General features: G+C 35.9%; 1 protein-coding gene across 5 annotated transcripts in view; it reads left to right on the top strand.

Annotated features, from left to right (window-relative positions):
* Window positions 1-9,330: 9,330 nt before the first annotated feature.
* The window catches only part of SPAST (spastin), a 49,634-nt gene continuing 36,971 nt past the window's right edge, over window positions 9,331-21,993 (top strand). For 3 of the 5 annotated variants that reach the window (XM_031466811.2, XM_031466810.2, XM_031466812.2), the window contains exon 1: window positions 9,370-10,049. In XM_031466811.2, coding sequence (XP_031322671.1) covers window positions 9,635-10,049 — 415 coding nt within the window. In that variant the 5' untranslated portion in view covers window positions 9,370-9,634. Of the gene's footprint in view, window positions 10,050-21,993 lie in introns of all 5 variants that reach the window. The other 2 variants (XM_010987774.3, XM_031466809.2) reach the window with 2 other exon arrangements.

Here is a 21,993-nt window from a genome sequence, read left to right as displayed (position 1 = left end):
GAAGAAGCAGTGTTAAAGAGTTTCTATTCAAGTCCTTTAATATGTGAACATGCCATGTTAGTGCTACTTTACATTTGTATCAAAATTAGCAATATGCAAAATTAGCAATATGCAACTCGCTTTCCAAACCGTGATACTATTGATACTATTGTGTTTGTGAAAATACAAAAGATAATTTGCCTCCTACACACATTTGTAAACAGCAAACAGGATTTAGTAAATAGGATTGTTCTAATTCCAAAAAATCTCATTTATTTTAATGTAAATATAAATGATACACTCATTAAAGTGCCTGCCTTTTTGATTCAACAATCCCATTTGTACTTGCATTTTATAATATGAAAAATTTAAAACTTCATATAAAATATTTGGAGACTAAATTATGGCATACCAGTATAATAGTATAAAAGCCATGACTCGAAATACAGAAATAGTTTGGATTATAACATCAAGTTTTTTAAAAGGTAGAATACAACGTAATTTTGCTACTCTGTAAAAACTGCATGGCTAAAAATCTACAGTAAATTAAATTTGTTAAGGAGCCAGACGTGTCGGTACATTTTTAAAGCTTTACTTTATAATGTATACTTGATTAGTATTGTGATTGGTGACTACTGCCATATGGCACTTTGAGGATTTTTTATGTAGAACTGATGCAAAGATGTAGATGTTTATGTATAGGATATAGAAACTGATTAGTACATATATTAACTCAAATTAAGATTAAATGCTTTTCTGGAATGGGAAATAACAGCAAGTAAAACCAGAGAATAATAAGGACAACTTAAGAGAACAGTTAATGTGCATTGTTATATTATTATATATCCATACACTTCCCAATACATGGCAGGCACTCTGTAAAAACTTCCAAATTCCAAAAAGTAACTGAAAGCTGCTAATTTACATTTTCTAAGTACTGAAGTGTTAGTATAAGAAGCTAGACTGTGAGCTCCTTCAGGACAGGGATCTTGTTTTATTTATCTTTGTACTTCACAGAGTGCCTAGTACATCACAGGCACACAATATATATTAAGTTGATTCATAGTAAAAATTGGATTTTAATAAAGACACTGACAATACTGAAGAAAAAATGGGCAATATAAAAATGATGACTGAAGGAAACAGCACAGAAAAATTAACTATCAGCCAGGTTTCTCTCAATCTAGAGAAAAGTTATTGGTGTGATTTACAAAAAAGCTTCACTAAAGTCTTTACATTTATAACATATTAATTGAAAGATTCAGAGAACAAGCCATAGCAGCAGACAGCTGGACAAAAAACAAAAACAAAAGTAAATAGGGGGAGGGTACAGCTCAGTGGTAGAGTGCATGCCTAGTATGCACAAGGTCCTGGGTTCAAACCCCAGTACCTCCATTAAAATAAATAAACCTAATTGCCTCCCCCACAAAAAAAAAATTGTTTTAAGACTAAATTTAAAAATAAATGAGAAAAAAATTTTAAATAAATAACAGCTAGAAATGATGTAAATTAGCAACAAAAGTATAAAATTAATTCAAAATATCGCAGAATCCTGAGTTTTGATATGAAATTAAACATTCTGTAAGAGGATGACCCTGAGAGCCATCATATGACAGAAATTTGCAATACTGAGTACTGTCTAGAGTGGGAAAAATTAAAATTAAAAGAATGAGAAGAACATTACCTCTTATTTGGACTTGTACTAACCTGACTCCTCTCACCTGCTCCTATTATTTGTTTTTATTATGGTACTTACCTCATCCTGCCTTATATTTTCTTTAGTTACACACAATTAGATTTTTTAGTTCTTCAAAGGCAAAGATCTTATTATATTCATCTTTGTATTTTTTGCTTCTTATATTCAATATTTTTTCAAAAGAAGTGAATTTATAGGGAAAGCAAGCAGTTACATCAAAGTACTAGTCTCTGGCCTTTCCTATCTTTCTTGGGGTTTTAGGGAGATAGTAGTTATAGATTCTAGAACTAGAATCTAGAACTAGAATTCTAGAATCTAGAGTAATAAAGAAAAGCTACTGTTCTTGATCCCCTTTTTACAGACGTGATGCAAATTCCATGCATAAAATATTAACCTATTTAGACAAGCAACACCTACTTAGGAATCATACAACATGTGAAGTAGAGAAAGATTTGATTCGGGATTAGATAAATATTAAAACCTGGTTCCTTCACTTATTTACCATGTGGAATTAAGCAAATAGTTTAACTCTTCTGAGCTTCCTGTTTTTTCACATGTATAATTATGATAAAAATTCTTACTTCATAGAATCAAATGAGATGAGATAGGTGAAACTGCTTTATAAACTGAGGTTATATAATTGTGAGACATTCTATTTACACCTAAGTACTTCATTTTTATAATGTTCTACCCATTGTTTCTATTCTGTTTTTTTTTTCTATTAAATGGCTTGTGGGAAGTAAAGTGCTCAGAGAAATAAAGAACATGCTCTAGCACATACATACACACACACACATGTGCATACACACACAAATGTGTCTGCAGAGAAATACATAGAATTTATTGAATGTAAATGGACCCACTGAACACAGTTTGTGTGATGGGACAACAACCACGTCCCAAGAAGATCTTGAAATATACCACATTTGGTAAATCAGTTTCCAAGAAAGTATCTTTTGATGCCTAATATAGGAAGGCAATTACTCCACCTGGAGTTCCCTTGTCTTCAGTACTAAACCCCATGCCTAGGTACTCTTACCACCATCCTCATCTCCCAAATGTTAGTGTACCAAGGAACATACCAAATGGGTTTTTAAAGACATAAATATAGTGTGCTCTTCTGATTTTTATGATAAAGACATGATCCCAGCAATGAGAATAATAAAAATGAAGGAAAATGCTAAACTTACTATTATTTCCCATCCCCAAATTGTTAATTACAGCAGCTATTTCTCATAAGAAGTTATATTTAGTTATATGCAGTTATATTTTTTCCCAAAATTTCCTAAATTATTTTCAGTTTTTAAAGAGTTAATTTTATGCTTTGCATTTTCTTTTTAGAATCCAAATGACTATTGTCACTTAAATTTATGTTTATGAATAAGTCATGGGTTATTAAGAGGTACAATATATAGCTTTGATATCTTTTAATTTTAAGATACCCAGAGCAATTCCATGTTAATTTATGTTGAAACCATTTCTCTTCTTAGAGACAAACTTCGGTGGTAAATAGAAATTGATAGTTATATCACCTCATTTTAATACAAGATTATTGTTTAAAATGTTTTCCTCTATAATGTCATTATCTGAATGCATTGATAATACATTCATACATGGGAGAATGCAGAAAAAAATGAATTAGAAGTCCAACTATGTTCAGGTACCTTGAGAAGTGATTTACTTATTCTACCATATAATACTCCAATACCCTTATAAGTAAGTATGATTATCCCCATAAAATAAGATAGATTCAGAAAATTGTCACACAAAATTAGATAAGTAATTCTGTGGCTAGCTGAAATGTCAATCCAGGTCCATCTAATTCCAAAGGTTGTGCTCCTGGCTGTGCAGAAATAGAAAACAAATATATCAATTATTATGCTTTTGATTTCCAGTAACAGAAATCCCAACCCAAATTTGTCAAACAATGAAGGAGACTTTTTAGCTAACAAAAAGTAGCGAGGTGGGCATCAGGCAAGGTTTAGTCATGGCTCCAATACTGTTTCTCTGCAATTTTCTCACCTTCATCTCTCCTTTATATATCAGCTTCATCCTCAGGCTGCTTTTCTCATGGATAGTTGAGAGACAATTACTAGAATTATTCAGGGCTACATGCTTTGTTTTTCACATTCAAGGAGGGAAAGCATCACTTCCAATAGATCTACCCACAGACCAGAAGTCTGAAGTTTGTTTTGCTCTGTCCAACTTGAGCCAGTTATTTTGGTAAGGTGGATGCCATGTGCTGACTGCCACAGACCTGCATTACTACTACCCGAGAAGAATAACAAAGACGTGCCCTGGGGTAGTTAATCCCACCTGAACTGCATGGCTTCTATACATGGGAGAGGGTGGGTTTCACAAGGGAGAACCTTAGAATGGCTAGGAAGAGGGAAGAAAGAGAATGGATTCTGAGCAGTTAGCCAAAAAATATTCACTACCAAAGATTATGTAAAGAGTTCATACTCAGTATGAGCTTACTATAAGAGAAATAAAATAAAATAGAATGTTCACTTTGACATATCAATTTTACTTCCTGAGATTTTTAGCCCATAAAAATACAAAAATGTACAAGGATATAAAGATACCTGTGTAGCCACTGAAAAGAATAAAGTAAATCTATAGGTATGGGCATGTAAAGACATTTACAACATAATTTTATGTGAAAAATGCAAGTTGTAGGAAAATCTGTATAGTGAGATTTTTTTTTTTTTTTGCATGTGTGTATTTGTATATGCAAAGGGAAAAGCCTGGAGAGACATACAACAAGCTATTAATAATGGTTACAAACTATTGATAGTGGTTAGTCTAACAGTGGAGAGGGAATATGGGGAGGGGGAGTCTTTGCTTTTTATAAACTTCTATATTGTTTAAACTTTTTTTTTTTTACCAAAAGCATGAATTTGTTTTAAAATTAAAACAGTAAATCCAAAACTCTCAATTTCTCTCTCCACCCACCCTTCCCTTTTCAGGATTTGTAGATACACACTACTATATATAAAATAGATAAACAACAAGTTCATACTGTATACATAGGGAACAATATTCAATACCTTGTAAAATATGAAAAGGAAGATATACATGTATAACTGAATCACTATGCTGTACATCAGAAATTAACACACTGTGAACCTACTATACTTCAATTTTAAAAAGTCAAAAGGGTAAAAATATGTAGATAAATTTTTCTAATTGGAAAATATGTTGCTTTATTATAACACAGGCAATAATGGGGAAGAATATTTACGTGAGTAATGAGTCTAATCAGTTTTGCGAAAATATTAAAAGAAAAATCTTCCAGTTCATTCTTTCCTTTACTCACATATTTATGGGGAAAGAAAAGAGTTAATACAGCAGACCTGAGACTGCTGCCCTTAGGACAATGTAGTTCCCTACACTGATATAAAACTTTCCCAAAAGGATGAGAGTGCCTCACTGTGCCTAAACTGTTTGTGCAAACAATATGGTTTGTTAAGCACCTGCTTTCCTTCTGTAATTTTGTCTGGAATTTTGGTACATGTTAGGCAGATGGTGCCTCCATGATCAGCCCCAACAAAAACCCAAGCACTGATTTGATGAGTGGCCCTGGGAGACAACATTTCACACATGTTGTCAGATCTCACTACTGGAGGAATTGTGTCCTGTATGACTCCATTGAGAGAAGACTCTTACAAGTTGACACTGGGTTTCCTCAAGACTTTGCCCCATGTGCCTTTTCCCTTTGCTGAATTTGCTTTGTATTCTTTTGCAGTAATGAATCATAGCTGTATGACTGTTTTCGGAGTCCTTTGAGTCCTCCTAGTAAATCACCAAACCTGGGGGTGATCTTGGAGATCTTAAACTCTTGGAAAGTTTAATATAAATATAAATGAGTGTCTGCCCTCATAAATTTGTATTCTAGTTCAGATAGATGTGTGTGTATACATATCTGATAATATAAGATAAATGATTAAAGGTTAAGATGAATGATAACAGAGTGTAAATTCTGAAGGGGTTCATATGAGGTTGAGATAAATGTAAGCAGGTATCTTTGAAGTGGTGTTAACAAAGAATAATTATTTAAGCAAAGCTGGCAGTAGTGGGGGTGGAGGTGGACTTAAGATGACCCAAACACTAACGAAGAAAGTAAATGGAGAAACTACCAGAATATAGAAACTGAACTTATCAGATGAGATGTGAAGGAGGATCTCAAGGATAACAAGGCTTTCTGAAGGCACAGTTGGTAGAAACCACCCTGGGAAATAGACAATTCCTTTTATGTGGCCCAACCTTCACCCAGTACTAACAATTCCCATTACTCTGCTTTTCATGTGTGGTAGAGTAAACACCCCCTGCATATCATTAATGTAGAAATGTAATATTATATTTATATACCCAAGTATTTTGTTTAGAGTGATGATTGAATATACCTTCTGATCATCTAGACTGCCACTCTAGGGCAATCATACAAAATTCTATGTTAACTGACTCTGCATATGCTTCCATAGCATCACAGCTTTAAAAGTCCAGTTGAGCAAGTTAGGCAGCAATTTATACTCTTACACCTACTACTATTTCAAAACCATGAGCTCATTCACACTTTCACCAGTAACAAATCTCTGTAAACTAGAGAGACTCAAACTGGTGTCTCAGCTTTGTTTTCATTTGTTTGTTTTCAAATTTTGAGCCAATATCTCCTAAGCAATACATTTCACATAAAAATTCAGAATTCTGGTTTCTCTTGAAATGTTTTAAAAATTTGGCAACAGAGACCACAGATTCCTGAAAGGCAAGAATCAGCTGGAGCTGAGTAACAGCAGTCCCATTTAATAAGGGGATACTACTCTCAAATTTCTCAAAATCTTCATTATTCACATCACATATACATTTTTGAGTTCCACACTCACACATGGAACTCCTGTGAGTTTTATATGTGACTACTGTTGCTAGTTGCTATTTGAGCTTTTCAGCCATTGTATTAAGAGTGTAAAGTCACTCTTACTGCCTACTGGATTCTGGTATCTTACCAACACCTGATGTGTTGTCTGTGCTTGATAACTATCTGTTGAACAATGAATCAATAATATGCACACAATATGGACTCAACACAGAGAAATGATTAATTGTCCACAATTATGTTTTTGCTTATTAATGCAGCTATAGGATAATAAACTCCCAATTGTTACTCTACTCATCCCATTCCCACCTCCAATTATGTCTTTTAATTTGTTTCTCTCTTTTAAGTTTCTGCCTTTTTCAAAATCACTCATCTCTTCTCTTGGTTCTAGGTGCACCATTTTATTTTACTTTTTTTTGAAAAGAAGTCATTTAATAGCTGTCATTGGTCTCTACTTCAAATAATTCTACATCTTTCAAACTGAAGGTTTGTGGAGTTCCCTAAAAGAGAAGGAAAGCTAAAATATATTTTTAAAAAACTATTTAGTGGTAGTCACTTTGTAAATAAATTAATAGGTTAAAGTGATAAAGTGACCAAATGTCCTGGATTAGTTAGCACAGTACTCAGCTCTTCCTTTTTGTCCTGGTGAAACTGGCCCAGATTCCATTCCAGATTAAGTGTCCTGCAAATTCTTACCATCTGAAAACTGGGAGGCTGTCATACTGCAGGTTAAATGGCTGAGATTGTTAGGATCTTCAGTCCAGGCAAATTATAAGGCCAGGGTAACATCCAGGCACTAATTTTCTTGAGACAAATTTAGAAAGACAGTAATTCAGAAAATGAATTTGACTGGAATATAATTCCAAGAGGCAGAAGATATGGACTGAGATTACTAAAAACTGAGACCCCAGTAGAGTCTGAATCCTGTAACGGCCTTTTAGGTATAAGAGACAAAAACAAAATTTGTTGAAATCTCTTATATTGCAGGTGGTATACAGGAGGTGTTAAATGTATTTTTTCATTTTGAAATCTAATTCTTATTCCACCCATTTTACAGAAAAGTTAACTAGTAAAAAAAAACTTGTTCCATATCACATCACTAACAGGTAGAGTCAGAATACCAACCACAGTCTTTCTGACTCTCAAGTCCACAATTTTGCCAAACAAACAAAAAAACGGCAAAGGTACAGAAAAGCACAGTCAATATTAAGCACAACTGGATAGCAGAGACTTAGCAAGCAGGAGGCCAGAGACCAGAAACTTAATTAATACCTGGAATGCCAGGAGTGAAAGATCACTCTTGGTCGAGGAGCTAAAGATATATTTATTTCTTGAGTAATAAAATATAGGCAAACTATGTAAAAATGTTTTTCTTTGGAAGCCTAGAATTTTACAATAAGACCCTGAAGCAGTATGTGTCATTAACTAATATGTGATGTTGGGCAAGTAACAATCTGTTAGAGCCTCAAATTCCTTATTTTAAAAAATAGAGACAATAATGCTGAATTCAATAGTGTTGATTGAATAAAATAGTAAAAATGAACTTGCTTAGCCTAGAATATGGGTTCCATAAATGTTAGCTAGTAGTAGCCCTCGTCATCATCACTGTAGTCAAGTGTTTGACTTTCCTCCTTGTTGATCTGTATAGCTATAATACTTTTGTTTTCACTGTAACTGTTAATGGGTATTTAGTTTGCTGCCAGTTTTTTTTTTTTTTCCCCTTAAGTACTAACTTATTAACTTAGCCAAGACATGGCCTAATAGTAGAGTGGCTCCAAAGTCAGACTGGTTACATTCAAATCCCTGCTCCACCACTTTCTGTGATCTTGGACTAGTGACTCAGCTTCCACATCTATTACATAATGACAGAGTAGCAGGCAGTGCCTGGAATGAAGTTGCAGCTTGGTATTTGCTGAATGAAGAATGGTTCTCCCACATCTACACATATACTATAACACAGAAACTTGCCAATAGTTAACTTTAGTTGGATTATTACCTTCTATCCCGGAGTGCCTCCATCCAAGATTACAGTTTGTAGGACAATATGATTAACCTAGTGTTTCCACCTCTGCGATGTGGGAGGCACGGTTCCGTGCTTGCACATCATTAGAATACAGGCAACAAAGGTGAGTAGGTAGTTTCCCAAAGGAAGGGACGTTGAAGGAGAAAAAAAAGGCCTAGTCGGGATTCCTCAGTAAGCTATGGGATGATTACCGTGCAAAACCTACAAATTCCCTTATTCAAACAAATTAGTTCTTCGTGTTAGACATCTAAACACGCACTAGTTTAATTAAACCTCTGGAATGGATAACTTCATCACACTGAACTAACATTTTGCTTTGGGTGACCTTAAGTTTTTGCACGTCCCTACAATTGCTTTCCTCTCAAGTAATAATTCCCAAATGGGGACGCATTACTTATGTGATGAAACTCTGACCAATCATCCCTTTACGGAACACTGGCAGAAAATGCTGAAAGAAATATTAAGAAAACGATGACACACGATGAGATGGCTCTGCGAACTGAGCGATCCAAAGCCGCTGTTGCCCCTTCGGTGAGTTGGTGACCGAAGTTCCCCGCTAAGGAGCTCCCAGGGGCAACGAAGTCTACGAAGCGAGGGGTCCTAGAAGACGAAGAAGGCCTCAGTGCATACTGGGAAATGTAGTTCCGCGGGGAAGGGCCCTACGGGCGGGCGCCACACACGCGCACTAGGAGCTCAGAGCAACAAAGACGGCGGCGTGCGCGCACGCGCCGGAAAAAGACACGGGAGGGCGTGCGCGTACGCGTGCGCGCGGTCGCCGCTCGGAGCTATCAGGCGGCTGAGAGAACGGAGAGAGGGAGGGGCAGGCGCTACCGACCGCAGGAGGAGGAGAAGGGGTTGTGCTCCTGGCCGAGCTAGGAGAAAGGGGCGGGGCCGGCGAGCGGCGCACGGAGGTGGCGAGCGGCGCACGGAGGTGCCGAGCTCCTGGGACTGCCCGGCGCGCGGGGGATCTGTGGCCTCGCCGTCCCAGTGGCCGCCGCCGTCGCTTGGCCGCCGTCGGTCTGCGGGAGGCGGGTTATGGCGGCGGCGGCAGTGGGAGCTGTGAATGAATTCTCCGGGTGGACGAGGGAAGAAGAAAGGCTCCGGCGGCCCCAGCAGCCCGGTGCCTCCCAGGCCTCCGCCCCCTTGCTTGGCCCCCTCCCGTCCCGCCCCCAGGCCGGCCCCTCAGCCCCAGTCGCCGCATAAGCGGAACCTGTACTACTTCTCGTACCCGCTGTTCGTAGGCTTCGCGCTGCTGCGTTTGGTCGCCTTCCACCTGGGGCTCCTCTTCGTGTGGCTCTGCCAGCGCTTCTCCCGCGCCCTCATGGCCGCCAAGAGGAGCTCCGGGGCCGCGCCGGCGCCAGCCTCGGCCTCGCCCCCGCCGCCACTGCCGGGCGGGGAGGCCGAGCGCGTCCGAGCCTTCCACAAACAGGCCTTCGAGTATATCTCCGTTGCCCTGCGCATCGATGAGGACGAGAAAGGTACTGGGGGGGCTGGGGGGAGGGGGCGGCGGCGCCGGGAAGAAAGCGGTAGGGTCGCCGAGGGAGGGCAACACCTGCGTCCCTTTCTTGCGGGAGCCGGCGGTGCACCCCCGGAATTGATCTAACCCGTGAGAATGCTTTTCCGCGATTAGACCCTCATCCTCAACGATTCTCCTTTAAAAACCTCTCCCCTTTCAGGCACCCTAGTCGTTGACTTTGCTTCAGACACTAGCCTTCCCCTGCACTTCTACATGACCCAAGTCCCTGTGAGACACCCGGACGTGCTGGTGACAGTGACAGTTGTCCTAGAGTGACCACACAGATCCTTTCTAGCTCTGTAAACAGTGAGTGACTTCCTCTGAGCCAGGTTTCCAAAAGGTTTTGATACCGAAGAAGCTGTGCCTTGTTATATAGGCTTTTAGTGAAAACAGAGTACTGTAGTGTCAGAAAAAAAGAACAAATGGTGACTTAATTTTGAAAGGAACAGCTGCATATGATTACAGCTGAATTTGCACTATTTCAGAAAGTATCTTGACAGTCATTTTATCAATAGAATGACTTCTAAGTATTTTTCGATAAAGTTCTATTTTAGCGCCAAACTTTGTCCCTGGTTGATTAGATCCCATCTAAATGAGAATTCCAAGGTAGCCTCTGAGTTTCTAAATCGAAATGTTGAGTGAATAGGATTAATTTATATATATATTATTTTACTATAAAATTTAAAGATTTATGTTTCTGGATGAAAGCAAGGATACTACATCCTTCAGATTTCTTTTAAGCTACCGTTTTTAGTCTTTCTGTGTGCCAGGCACTGTGCGCTCTTAGCTTTGCATGTGTTATCTGTTTAATCCTCACAATTACCCTATGAGGTGAAGTTACTGTTTGTATCAGCATTTTATAGATGCACAAACTGAGGCTCAAAAGATTAAAGCAGGTGATTCTAAACCTGTGCTAATTGTTAATGAAAAAAATTTTATGCAGGATGATAAATGAAGTTAGGAGTCTTACAACATTTTGAAAATCCCTCCTTTCATCCGTAACTCCATTATGCTGAGATCTTCTTTTCCCTCTAACTGCTCATTTGCATTGTCCATTAGTTTAAAAAAAAAAAAGTAGGAGCAATCTGCAGTGCATTTGTAGTGTCTCTCTCCACTACCAATTCCAGAAACTATTCTAGAATTTCAGTTTTCTTGAAACCTACTTTCTTCGTGAGGTCTAGGACTGAGAAATTGGACATAAGGAAAGAGGCAGGTATTCATGAATTTGGAGTATAAGGACAGAGTGGAGGTAAGAAAGTTCAAGAAAGAAGGCATATTTAAGAAAAAAATACTTTGGGTTTTTGGAGGGAAGTTTTTTGTTCCTTACCATCTGTAAGGAACATCCAAGATCTCCTGGAGAGGATGAAAAGTTTACCATCATCCCTTCCTAGAGAAGCACTGTTTTATTGCACTATTCTATTACAATAGGGTCCTCTGAAGTTTACTAATCTAGGTCAAAAGTTGTCTTAGAATAGAAGGAATATGTTTAAGGGTAGATTAATTGTTAACACTGGGTGATGGGAGTTGGGAGGTGAGATAAGAGAAGTCAAGGAAGACTTAGATATAAAAAAAGACCCTAGGCTCTTAGATTTAAAGAGGAATCAATTCCATGTGAGGAGTAAGTGATGGAAGTGGAATTCAAACATTGGGTTTCATGCTGGTGACTTATCTTTGGGTATCATATGTATGCCTGTATCTATTATATTTAATTCCTCTTAAAATATTTAAATATAAATTCAGCAATATATGTATCCCATATTTCATTCTCTTTCAACTGATAATCTTTCTATTCAAAGGCTTTGCTTTATTTATACATGAGCTTCTAAAGTGGATATCAGAACAGGCAATGATAACACTTTAGTTTGAGTTCTACAAGTGATGCTAAAATAGTTCAAACTGAAACAAATTAGTTATATTCATTTTCCTTTAAACATGAAGTAAAATGAGTTTATGTTGTCATGGTTCTCTTTTGTCTCACATTTTTCCTTCAATATATTGAAAATTTTTGTACTTTAGCCTTAATTCAGTAGTTGCAAGAGTTTATAGATGAAGTCTGTCTTTCAGCCATCTTTGACGTTACAGAACGTAATTCCAAGAGAATATAGTTTACCCTCTTTCCCACTGCATCAAAATACACATGAACAAATCAAAATGAATTGGATAGGCAGTCTTCAAAGGTTTCCTAACTCTGTGGTTAGCTCCTAAGCCATTAAGGGGCTAGTAATATCAGGCATTATCTAGCTTCTAAGTGTAGTGAAAGTCGCTTGATTTCATCAGGTGAAGTGGGCTATTTCAGACTGTAGTGATGTTAATTGAAATAGTTGGTGCCTTGAAATAATAAAGGCCAAATTAAATCCTATTTTAATAAAGTAGTGTATAAATATCATTTATGTGGATACTGTGTTTATTTAGAATTTTATTATTTTTGGAGAGAAGGGTGTAGCTCAGTGGTAGAGCACATGCCTAGCATGCACAAGGTCCTCGGTTTAATCCCCAGTACTGCCATTAAATAAATTAATTAATAAATAAATAAACCTGATTACCTCCCCCTACCAAACAAAAAAATAATTTTATTCTTTTTATGACATACTCAGCTTTGACACTGAATTTTCATACAGGGCTAAATTTTTCTGAAACCAAGCTATTTGGAATAGGAATAACGGCAGATTCTATTCACCTAATGTAAGATGGCTATGTGAAGTCTGTTCATTAAAGTAAGCATTTATTGGATACCAGTTAATTTATACAGCTCTGCATTCTAGACATTAACTTGAGAAAAAATTACTTCCTCTCTGGTGAGATATGCTAAGATAACATTTGTTATGTGATTAATAAATGTGTATATACTGTCATGTGCATTATATAGCCTTCATTTTTTTCCAGGGGGTTAATTGATTTGTAGGTATTTTCTTTAATTGTTGAACATCTTTGGAAAACTGACAACCTATGATATCCATTGTGTATACAGAGAAACCAGAATTTAAAATGTGAGCTCACAGTTGCGGAACCAGGAACAGAGTTTAGGTGAACAGACTCACAATTTTTTATTTACTTTTTTATATTGAGCAGGTTCTCTGTTTTGTAATTCCAAGGACCCCTTGGAATTCTTGGGGGAGAAGAGGAGGTGTAATAGTGGTTCTTTGGATTAACTAGAACATGACCTAACTTGCATTGCATGGCTCCTACAGATAGACAAGCCTGAGAGCTCCTGAGTAATACAGGGGTACAGGTTCTCTAGGTGTGGTTCACTTACCTCAAGCATGTAGGACTTGACAGACAGTAAGGGCCTAGTGTGTTGTCTGAGAGAGCGAGCCAGTTTCTCAGGATATGAAAGGGCACCAACATCTGGCTTCAAGAACAGAAATTGTTTGAATAAAATCCTTTTCTATTTATTCATAGTCAGTTTATATTTAAAACAACATTTTTTAATTAAGTAGCATATGATTTTATAATTTCTTATAATTCAACTTCACACTGCATTTAAAACACACAACGTACTTGCTTATCCATATCTATTTTAAGAAGGTGAAGCTAGAGAGTAGAAGTCAGAAGTATCAGGTTTGATATACTCTCTTTTACTCCTACAAACTGCTAGACACCATTTTGAAAGGATTGATTTCAGAGAATTTTCTTGGGCTTAATTTCTGCTGTAAATGTTTCCATGATTAGAACAAGGGAAGAATTATTCTGATGGATGGACATTCAGATAATATTATACTTTCCACAAAGAATAATATTACCTTTTAGTAAATACACAATAAGCATTTCACATTTCTCTTCAACAGTATTTAGTGACGTTAGTGGCATTGGCACTAAAGAGAAGAAAAGACAACCACTGTTAGGAACTTTGTCCCTTGTTCTGTTTTTAGTTGTTTTCTCTTAAATTGCAGTTTATATTCTTCCTAATATAGAATGTAGTTAAACCCTATAAAACTCACCTGCTAACTAGATTCCTAAGATTATTATTAGTCTTACTGATGACAATTAAGGGATAGTCAGTAAATGGATATTAAATTACTGAAGAAGGATCACCCCTAACTCTCCTGCCTCTTTTCTACTATCCTATTCTCTGTGCTCCACCCAACAGTAGTTGAATTTTTGAATTCTGGCAAAGTATAGATTCTCTCCTTTTCTACTAGTTTTTCTCTCTCTTGATCTATATAATATTGGTGAAGGTATTAATATGCTGACCTAGACTTTTTTTCTCTTGCTTTGTGAATTATTAACAACTGCTCACACTAGACATCATATAAAATAAAACAGCTTTGAGCACACTCACATCAATGGTTCACTCTGGTAAATGAGGAAAGAAAAATGTCAAAATCAATGATTTGGGGGAACTATTAAATGTTTGACAGCTATGTAGGTATAACATAGTTACACTTAATCACATATCTTTTCTGCTCTTTTGCAGATATTTTTATGCTACAATAGAGATGGAAAGAATTAACTCTTGTTCTTAGGTGGATTTTGTCAATACCTTTCAGTGAACCATCACTAGAAACGCACACCTATGGCTGAACAAGTGGAATTTATTACTTACTGTAACCAAGAGAACACGTACTATGAGGAACCATGGTGTATCTCAGGAAGAGGGTGCTAGACATAACTTATTGTAGGATTTGGGCTTGTATTAGGTGATTTTGAGGAGGATTTGAGGAAGCAGGATTTTGCTGTGGATCGGATGCTTTTAGGAATTAGGGATAATTCTGTGCCTGAGTGTCTTAAATCTGATCCAGAAAGAGGGAAGAATGAAGTGAGAATAAAGCTGTAATTGGTTAAGAAGCACTCATGAGCTGGAAGAGGAGGATGTTTGGTATTCATAGCTTGGACAGTGTTCATGTTTTGTCTGTGTTTAGACATGATTGTGGAGTGGTCTTGTTTTTGTCTTGATCTGTCACAATCATGAAGTGGCCTTTTTGATGTTGATGTTCTGTTCTGTGAAATAGTTTATGTTCAATAGAACAGCAAGGCCTACTTGTAATGCCAGGTCAGTTCCTTCTATCAAAGGCCTAGATGATGGTACTAGGCCAACTCCTGGATGTCAGGGGCTACTTTTCTCAGCTTTTAAGAGTCTAATTTTATCCTTTTTAAATTGCAATGCCTCTTGTCTAAATTGATATTTGAATTCTGGCTACACAGGATCTTAGACAAGTTACTTATTTCTACACTAAGATAATGTTTGTAAGATACTTAGCGCCTACGCATAGTAGGTCATCAGAAAATGCGAACTATTATTATTAACTTTACAATTCTTTTACGATTACAGCCTCTAGAGGTTACGTTAAAACGTTGTTAAATCTTGATACCTAGATTCTATTGCCCTTTTTAGGAAAAGCAGCAGTGTAAATGAGATTTGGGGAAGAAGAATTACCTAAAGAGTGATATAAAAATAGTTTTGCTAATTGTGACCCTTAGTTCAGAAAAAACGGTTGGAAGTCTCCTCTTAGCCTCACTTAGTATCCTAGCTTTTCATTATAAGAGATAAAATGAATTTTTTGTACTCACGTTTGAACATAATGCTGGCTTTTGGTAGAGAGTTTGGAAAATACACAAAATGCACAGAAGAAAATTAAAATACCCACCACTCATACTAAGTACAAAAGACTTTTAAAGAACATAAATGGATTGAAATTCTTCAGGTTTAAAGGAAATGTCCAAAACTGTAATGATTTCTTTACATGGGATTCAAAACCTCCCCAATTAAATGGGAAAAATAAATTTTTACTTCACAAGTAAATCTTGACATTTGAACGTGAAAGCAAATATAGCCTTTTTGCTGAGTTAAAACAGAGTAGGAAGCGTCCTTTCTGTAACAGAGAACTAAGAGAGTAATCAGGGGCCTGTTAGTCGATACTTCAGGGTCTCCGGTTTATGGGGATTAGCACACATTAAAAGATTTTTTAAAGATACCTGTTACTCTGCTAATGGTGACACTTGCAAGTTGCAGAAAATTGTGTAGGAAAATGGATATATTTGTAAACTGATGCTTAAGAAGGACTAAATAGGTAAGTAAAAGCAGTGGGCTTTACAAGCAAAAATACAACTGTACATACAGTTCTGGAGTAGAAGGATTTATGTTAATTAACAAATTTACTAAGTGTGATAAAAGTAATTTTTACATACCTCTTTATTATTTAAAGTATTTTCACATACCCGTTTTCATTTGATCTTTGTCACAACTCAAGAGTTAGGTAAAAGAAATGTCACCTTGTTTTTAGGTGAGGAGCCTGAAGCTCAGAGAGATTACTCACTTTCTTAAAGTCATACAGCTATTAAATGATGGAGCAAGGACTTAAATCTCTGTCTTCTACCTCATATGCTGCAAACTGGATCATCTCTCTCTACCCGAACTACTCTTGCTTTGACCTTTCTTGTGGCAATCTGGGTACCACTAACATGTTAATGAAAAGATGAAGGAGCTAATTCAGAAATTAGTCCACTATCCTTATCTCTATTTAGAGATGGATATCATCAGTATTTCTTTTGTGTGTACAGTAACACACACTCAAACTAAAATAATGCACAAATGTAGAAAGTGAAACTCTTCTGTAATCTTATCCTTAAGGAGATAATTACTGATAAGTTTCCTGACTTGGTCTAGTTACATAAACATAAATTTTCATTGGAGGAAGAAGAACCGTGTTAGATAGAAACTGATCTGTAACCTTTTTCACTTAATGTATTGGGGCTTTCTTTCCATTTCAGTGTATTTAATCTTCCTCTATTTTTTTTCAGTTTTTAAGTACACTTTTGTCAAAATACACATAAAATGCACAGTGTATTGCTTAATGAATTATCAAAGTGAACACAGCAGTTTGAATCACCACTAGGTCAAGAAATAAACTGCCTTTCCCATGCTTGCTGCGTACTGTCTTTCCCCACACTTCACAAAGTATCTGCAAATCCTAACTTCTTACACCGTGAATCAACTCTGACATTGAGCTTTGTAAGTGAAATGATACAGTATGTGTTATTTTTGTGTATAGTTTGTTTTGCTCAGCATTATACTTGTCAAATTATTCCATGACGTTGCATGTGGCAGTGATTTGTTGATTTTCATTGCTGTATACCAGGGGTCAGCAAACTGCCTGTAATGGGTCATTTAGTAATATTTTTTATTGTGGTAAAGCATAGATGACAAAATTTACCATTTTAATCATTTAAAGTGTGCAATTCAGTGGCATTAAATACATTCCTGGTATTGGGCAACCATCATCACCATCCATTTCTAGGGCTTTTCATCATCCCAAACAGAAAATCTGTACCCATTAAACAATAAATCCTCATTTTCCCCTTCTCCATTCTCTCCTACCTCCAGTCCCTGACAACCTCTGTTCTACTTTCTGTCTCTATAAATTTGCCTATTCTGGGTACCTCATATAAGTGAAATCATACAATATCTGTCCTTTTGTGTCTGACATTTCACTAAGCATGTCAAGGTTTATCAGCCATGCTGTAGCACATAACAGATTTCATTCCTTTTTAAGGCTGAGTAACATTCCATTTTATGTATATACCACGTCTTGTTTATCCATTCATCTGTTGATGGACATTTGGATTGTTTCCACCTATTGTGAATAATGCTGCTATGAACATTGGTATATAGGTCTCTGAGTCCCTGCTTTCAATACTTTTGACTATCCACCTAGGAGTAGAATTGCTGAATCATACGATAATTCTTATGTTTAATTTTTTGAGGGACTGCCAAACTGTTTTCCACAGCAGCTGCACCATTTTCACATTCTCAGCACCAGTGCACAAGGGTTTCCAATTTCTCTACTGTTTGTTAGGTTCAAGTTTTTTTTTTTTTAATAATGGCCATCCTAATTAACGTGAAGTAGTGTCGCATCATAGTTTTGATTTGCATTTCCCTAATGGCTTATGATGATGTTGAGCATCTTTTAATGTGCTTATTATTGGCCATTTGCAAATCTTCTTTGGAAAAATGCCTATTAAAGTCCTCTGCCCATTTTTCCTTTGGTTTGATTTTTTTGATGAGCCATTTAGTAAATATTTTAAGTGTTCTTTCACAGTTATTCAACACTATCATATAAGAGATGTGATCCAGTAAAGCTTTATGTATAAAAATAGGCAGTTTACTCTCTTTGACCCTTTGGCCATTGTTCGTCCTAGGTTATGTAGTTCACATTATTGGCTAATAATTTTAACCACAACTACAATCACTGATTGTAAGTTTCTGCCATCCCATTCTTTTTCTTGATGTAGTCTGGTTGGTAGAGTCTGAATGTTATTTGGGCCCATATAGGTAAGAAGGAAATGTGTAAGGGAAACTAAGAACTGTTATAGTATCTTGAAGGTTTACTGTGTATTGAAGACTTTTGAAAGGTTTGATTTTTCTGCCACAATTTAGTCAAAAGGGTGACCATTGGAGGTTATGGGCTATAGTTTCCCTTCCTTAAGAAATCAAAGTTATTTGAGTATGCGTTTCAGCCCTTGTTCAGGCTAACCTAGTTCTTAACCCTTCAGTGATGCAGGGTCCCAACCGAAATCCTGAAATCTTTGCCACTGATTCTCCTGGGCATGCCCTGGAATTCATCTTTTGTCAACTTAGCTCTATGAGTCTGCTGAAAGCTTTGCTTAGTTTCTTGGTCACTGTTGCTTTCAGAATTGGCAATCGTTTGGGGGGAAGTGCCCCAAATGGTAGGCTTACCTCTGTTGGCTTTTTTCTTTTCCGTATTTTGGTGATTTTTGAAAACAGCCATCCTCATGGGTGTGAAGTGGTCTCTCCTTCCAAATTTTAGTAATTTTCACTGTTTTGAAAACTCTTCGATCCCTTCAAACAAATGTTTTTTTTAAAAATATTTTCCTAATTCTCTTCTAATCTTATTCTTGTAATAAAATTTTTAGTTTTGGTATTATAATCCAAGTCACAACAAATGTTTCTCACATGTAAATGTTGGAGTATTGCACTTTTAAAAAATCAGATTTATTGATGTATAATTTACATACAGTAAAACGTACCCTTTTAAGGATCCATAGTTCAGTGAGTTTTAACAAACAGCTCGGTAACCATCACCACAATCAATATATTGAATATTTTATCACCCCAAAAACTCCCCTGTGCCTCTACAGTCAGTCTCCTCGCTAAGGCCTTTGGCTCCTGGAAATCACTGATCTGATCTGTCCCTATAATTTTATCTTCACTGAATGTCATATAAATGGAATCATACAGTGTGTGGCCTCTTGTTTCTGACTTTTTTCACTTAGCATGTTTTTGAGATTCATCTCTGTTCTTACATGTATCATAATTTGTTTTTAATTGCTGAGTAGTATTCTACTTATGGATGTAAGTAGATGGATGTTAATCTGTTCATTTAACAATGGACATCTGGGTTGTTTCCAGTTTTTAGCTCTTATGAATAAAGCTGGTAAACATTCATGTACAAGTCTTTGATGTTTTTATTTCTTAGGGTATACATAGAAGAAGGGTTTGCTGGGTCATGTGGTAAATATATGTTAATGTCATAAAGAACTACCAAACTTTTTTCCAAAATGGCTCTGTCATTTTGTATTCATACCTGTAAACAAATGAGAAGTCCATTTATACTTGGTCTTGTAATTTTTTTCCATTTCAAGATTAAAATCTTGTAGTTTTAATTTGTAGTTCCCTAAGAGGTAGTGATGTTGAGCATCTTCTCTTGTGTTTTATTTACTATTTATGTCTCTTCTTTGGTAAAATGTATGTTTTGATCTTTTGCAGAGTATTTTTTAATGACTTAAAAAATCATTGTAAGTGTTGTCTATATATTCTGGTTATAAGACCTTTATTATACATGTTGTTTGGCGTATATTTTCTCCCAGCTGTGGTTTGTCTTTCCATTGTCAAATCAGTCTTTTGAAAAGCAGGAGCTTTTAATTTTTATGAAGTTTGATTTATCAGTTTTTTTTCTCTTAAGGTTTGTGAATTTTATTTTCTAAGATGTATCTGCCTAAGCCAGGATCACAGAGAATTTTGTCTATATTTTCTTCTATAAATTTTTTAAACTTTTTAAATAAATTTTATATTGTTAGGTTTTATATTTAGGTCTGTGATGTATTTCAAATTAATTTTTGTATGTCATGTGAAGTTTTTTTTGTGTATGGGCATTTGTTATTCCAGCATCACTTTTTGGAAAAACTATTCTTTCTCCGTTGAATTGCCTTGTCATTTTTGTCAAAGTCAACTCAGTGATGTATGTATGAGTCTATTTCTGGACTTTCTCATCTGTTGCATTGACCTACATGTCTGTCTTTTCTCCAGTGGTCTTGTACTTTTACATAAGACATAGCTATGCATTTTCTACTAACATACTGACTTATGAGATTCAGATAATTCAGTATATCAATTAACTGTTACCAAAGAATGTTAGGTAATTGAATAATGGTTGAGCATGTGAATTTATTTGTAATCAGTCATTTCATTTTCCTCCATGTGATATAGTAAAACTCCTTAAAACATTTTGTTCATATGTTGCCAATGAGAACTGCCATACATTGCTATCAGGAGTGAAATTGGCACAAGCACTCTCAAAAAGTATTTTGTTGTTGTCTAATAAATGGAGAATATGTGGTGAATTATGACTCATCAATTCTACTTCTTACGCATATACTCTAGAGAAACTGGCACATGTACATAGGAGGACAGGTACAAGAATGTTTATTGCAATGTTATTTGAAATATTGAAAAACTGGAAACAGCCTATGTATCTTTTAATAGGAAATAGTTGAATAATTATAGGATGACCTAGGATATTATACAGAAGTCAAAATGAATAAACTACTTTGTATAGCAATATAAATCTCAAAAGCAATGTAAATTTTTAAAATAAAACAGTGCAAATAAAATAGGAACAATAGAAAAACAAGTACTTGTAAGATATGCACTCAATCCATGATAGTGGTTTCTGGCAAAGAAAGGAGCATGGGAATGAGAAGAGGCACAGAGAAGGAAATTCTGCTTTATCTGTTAGATTGTACTTCATTCTTTTAAATTTTTAAGCAAATGTGACATTGTTATCAATATCCCTCCCATTCAGAAAGCAAATAGTACTTTACTCTTTTCTACAATTTACTCCTTTTTTTTTAAATTAAAAAACCAGAAATACATGGAAATAGCTATTTTCCTTGTAAAAACTAGAAGATAAGCATTCAAATAGTTTGACTTACAACAGATTCTTAATAATTTCTTCATGTGTCATTATCAAGTATTTATTGAGCACTTACTGTGGATCTGACCCTGTGTGAAATACTAATGGCACTGTAATAAGTAAGAAATTACCCTGTCCAAGGGGCTGAATCTTGTTAGTGATCTATTTTGGGGATGGAGGAAGAGGTAGGTGGTACTCATAAGGGGACAGCATTTCTTGGTTGTTGTGTGTGGTGTTTATTATAATAAGACTTCATCTTTGTTATCAAGAGAGTCATATTTTATTGATTTTGAAATTTCAAATTATATTTAAGAATAACATGGAAATTTTTCTTTGATTTAAATAGGGACATGAGCAGTGAGGGTATATCTCAGTGGTAGAGTGTGTACTTAGAATGCTCAAGAGAGTCATTTTATTGATTTTGAAATTTCAAATTATATTTAAGAATAGCATGGAAATCTTTCTTTGATTTAAATAGGGACATGAGCAGTGAGGGTATATATGAGGTAGAGTGTGTACGTAGAATGCACAAGATCCTGGGTTCAATCCCCAGTACCTTGAAATAATAATAATACACTTAAAAAATAATAATAAATAAATAAACCTAATTACCTCCTCTCCCCACAAAAAAAACAAGGATAAAATACTGGGCTTTAAAAAAAGAAAAAAAAATGTAGGAAAAAAGAATAAGGAAAAAAAAGATAAATAAATAAATAGGTTCATGAGTTGGAAAAAATGAAAATCACAGTTGTTATA

Source organism: Camelus dromedarius, chromosome 15 (assembly GCF_036321535.1).
Source record: "Camelus dromedarius isolate mCamDro1 chromosome 15, mCamDro1.pat, whole genome shotgun sequence".
NCBI lineage: Eukaryota > Metazoa > Chordata > Mammalia > Artiodactyla > Camelidae > Camelus > Camelus dromedarius.
Note: the sequence above shows the minus strand (reverse complement) of the source record. Positions and strands in the feature narration are given on the sequence as shown.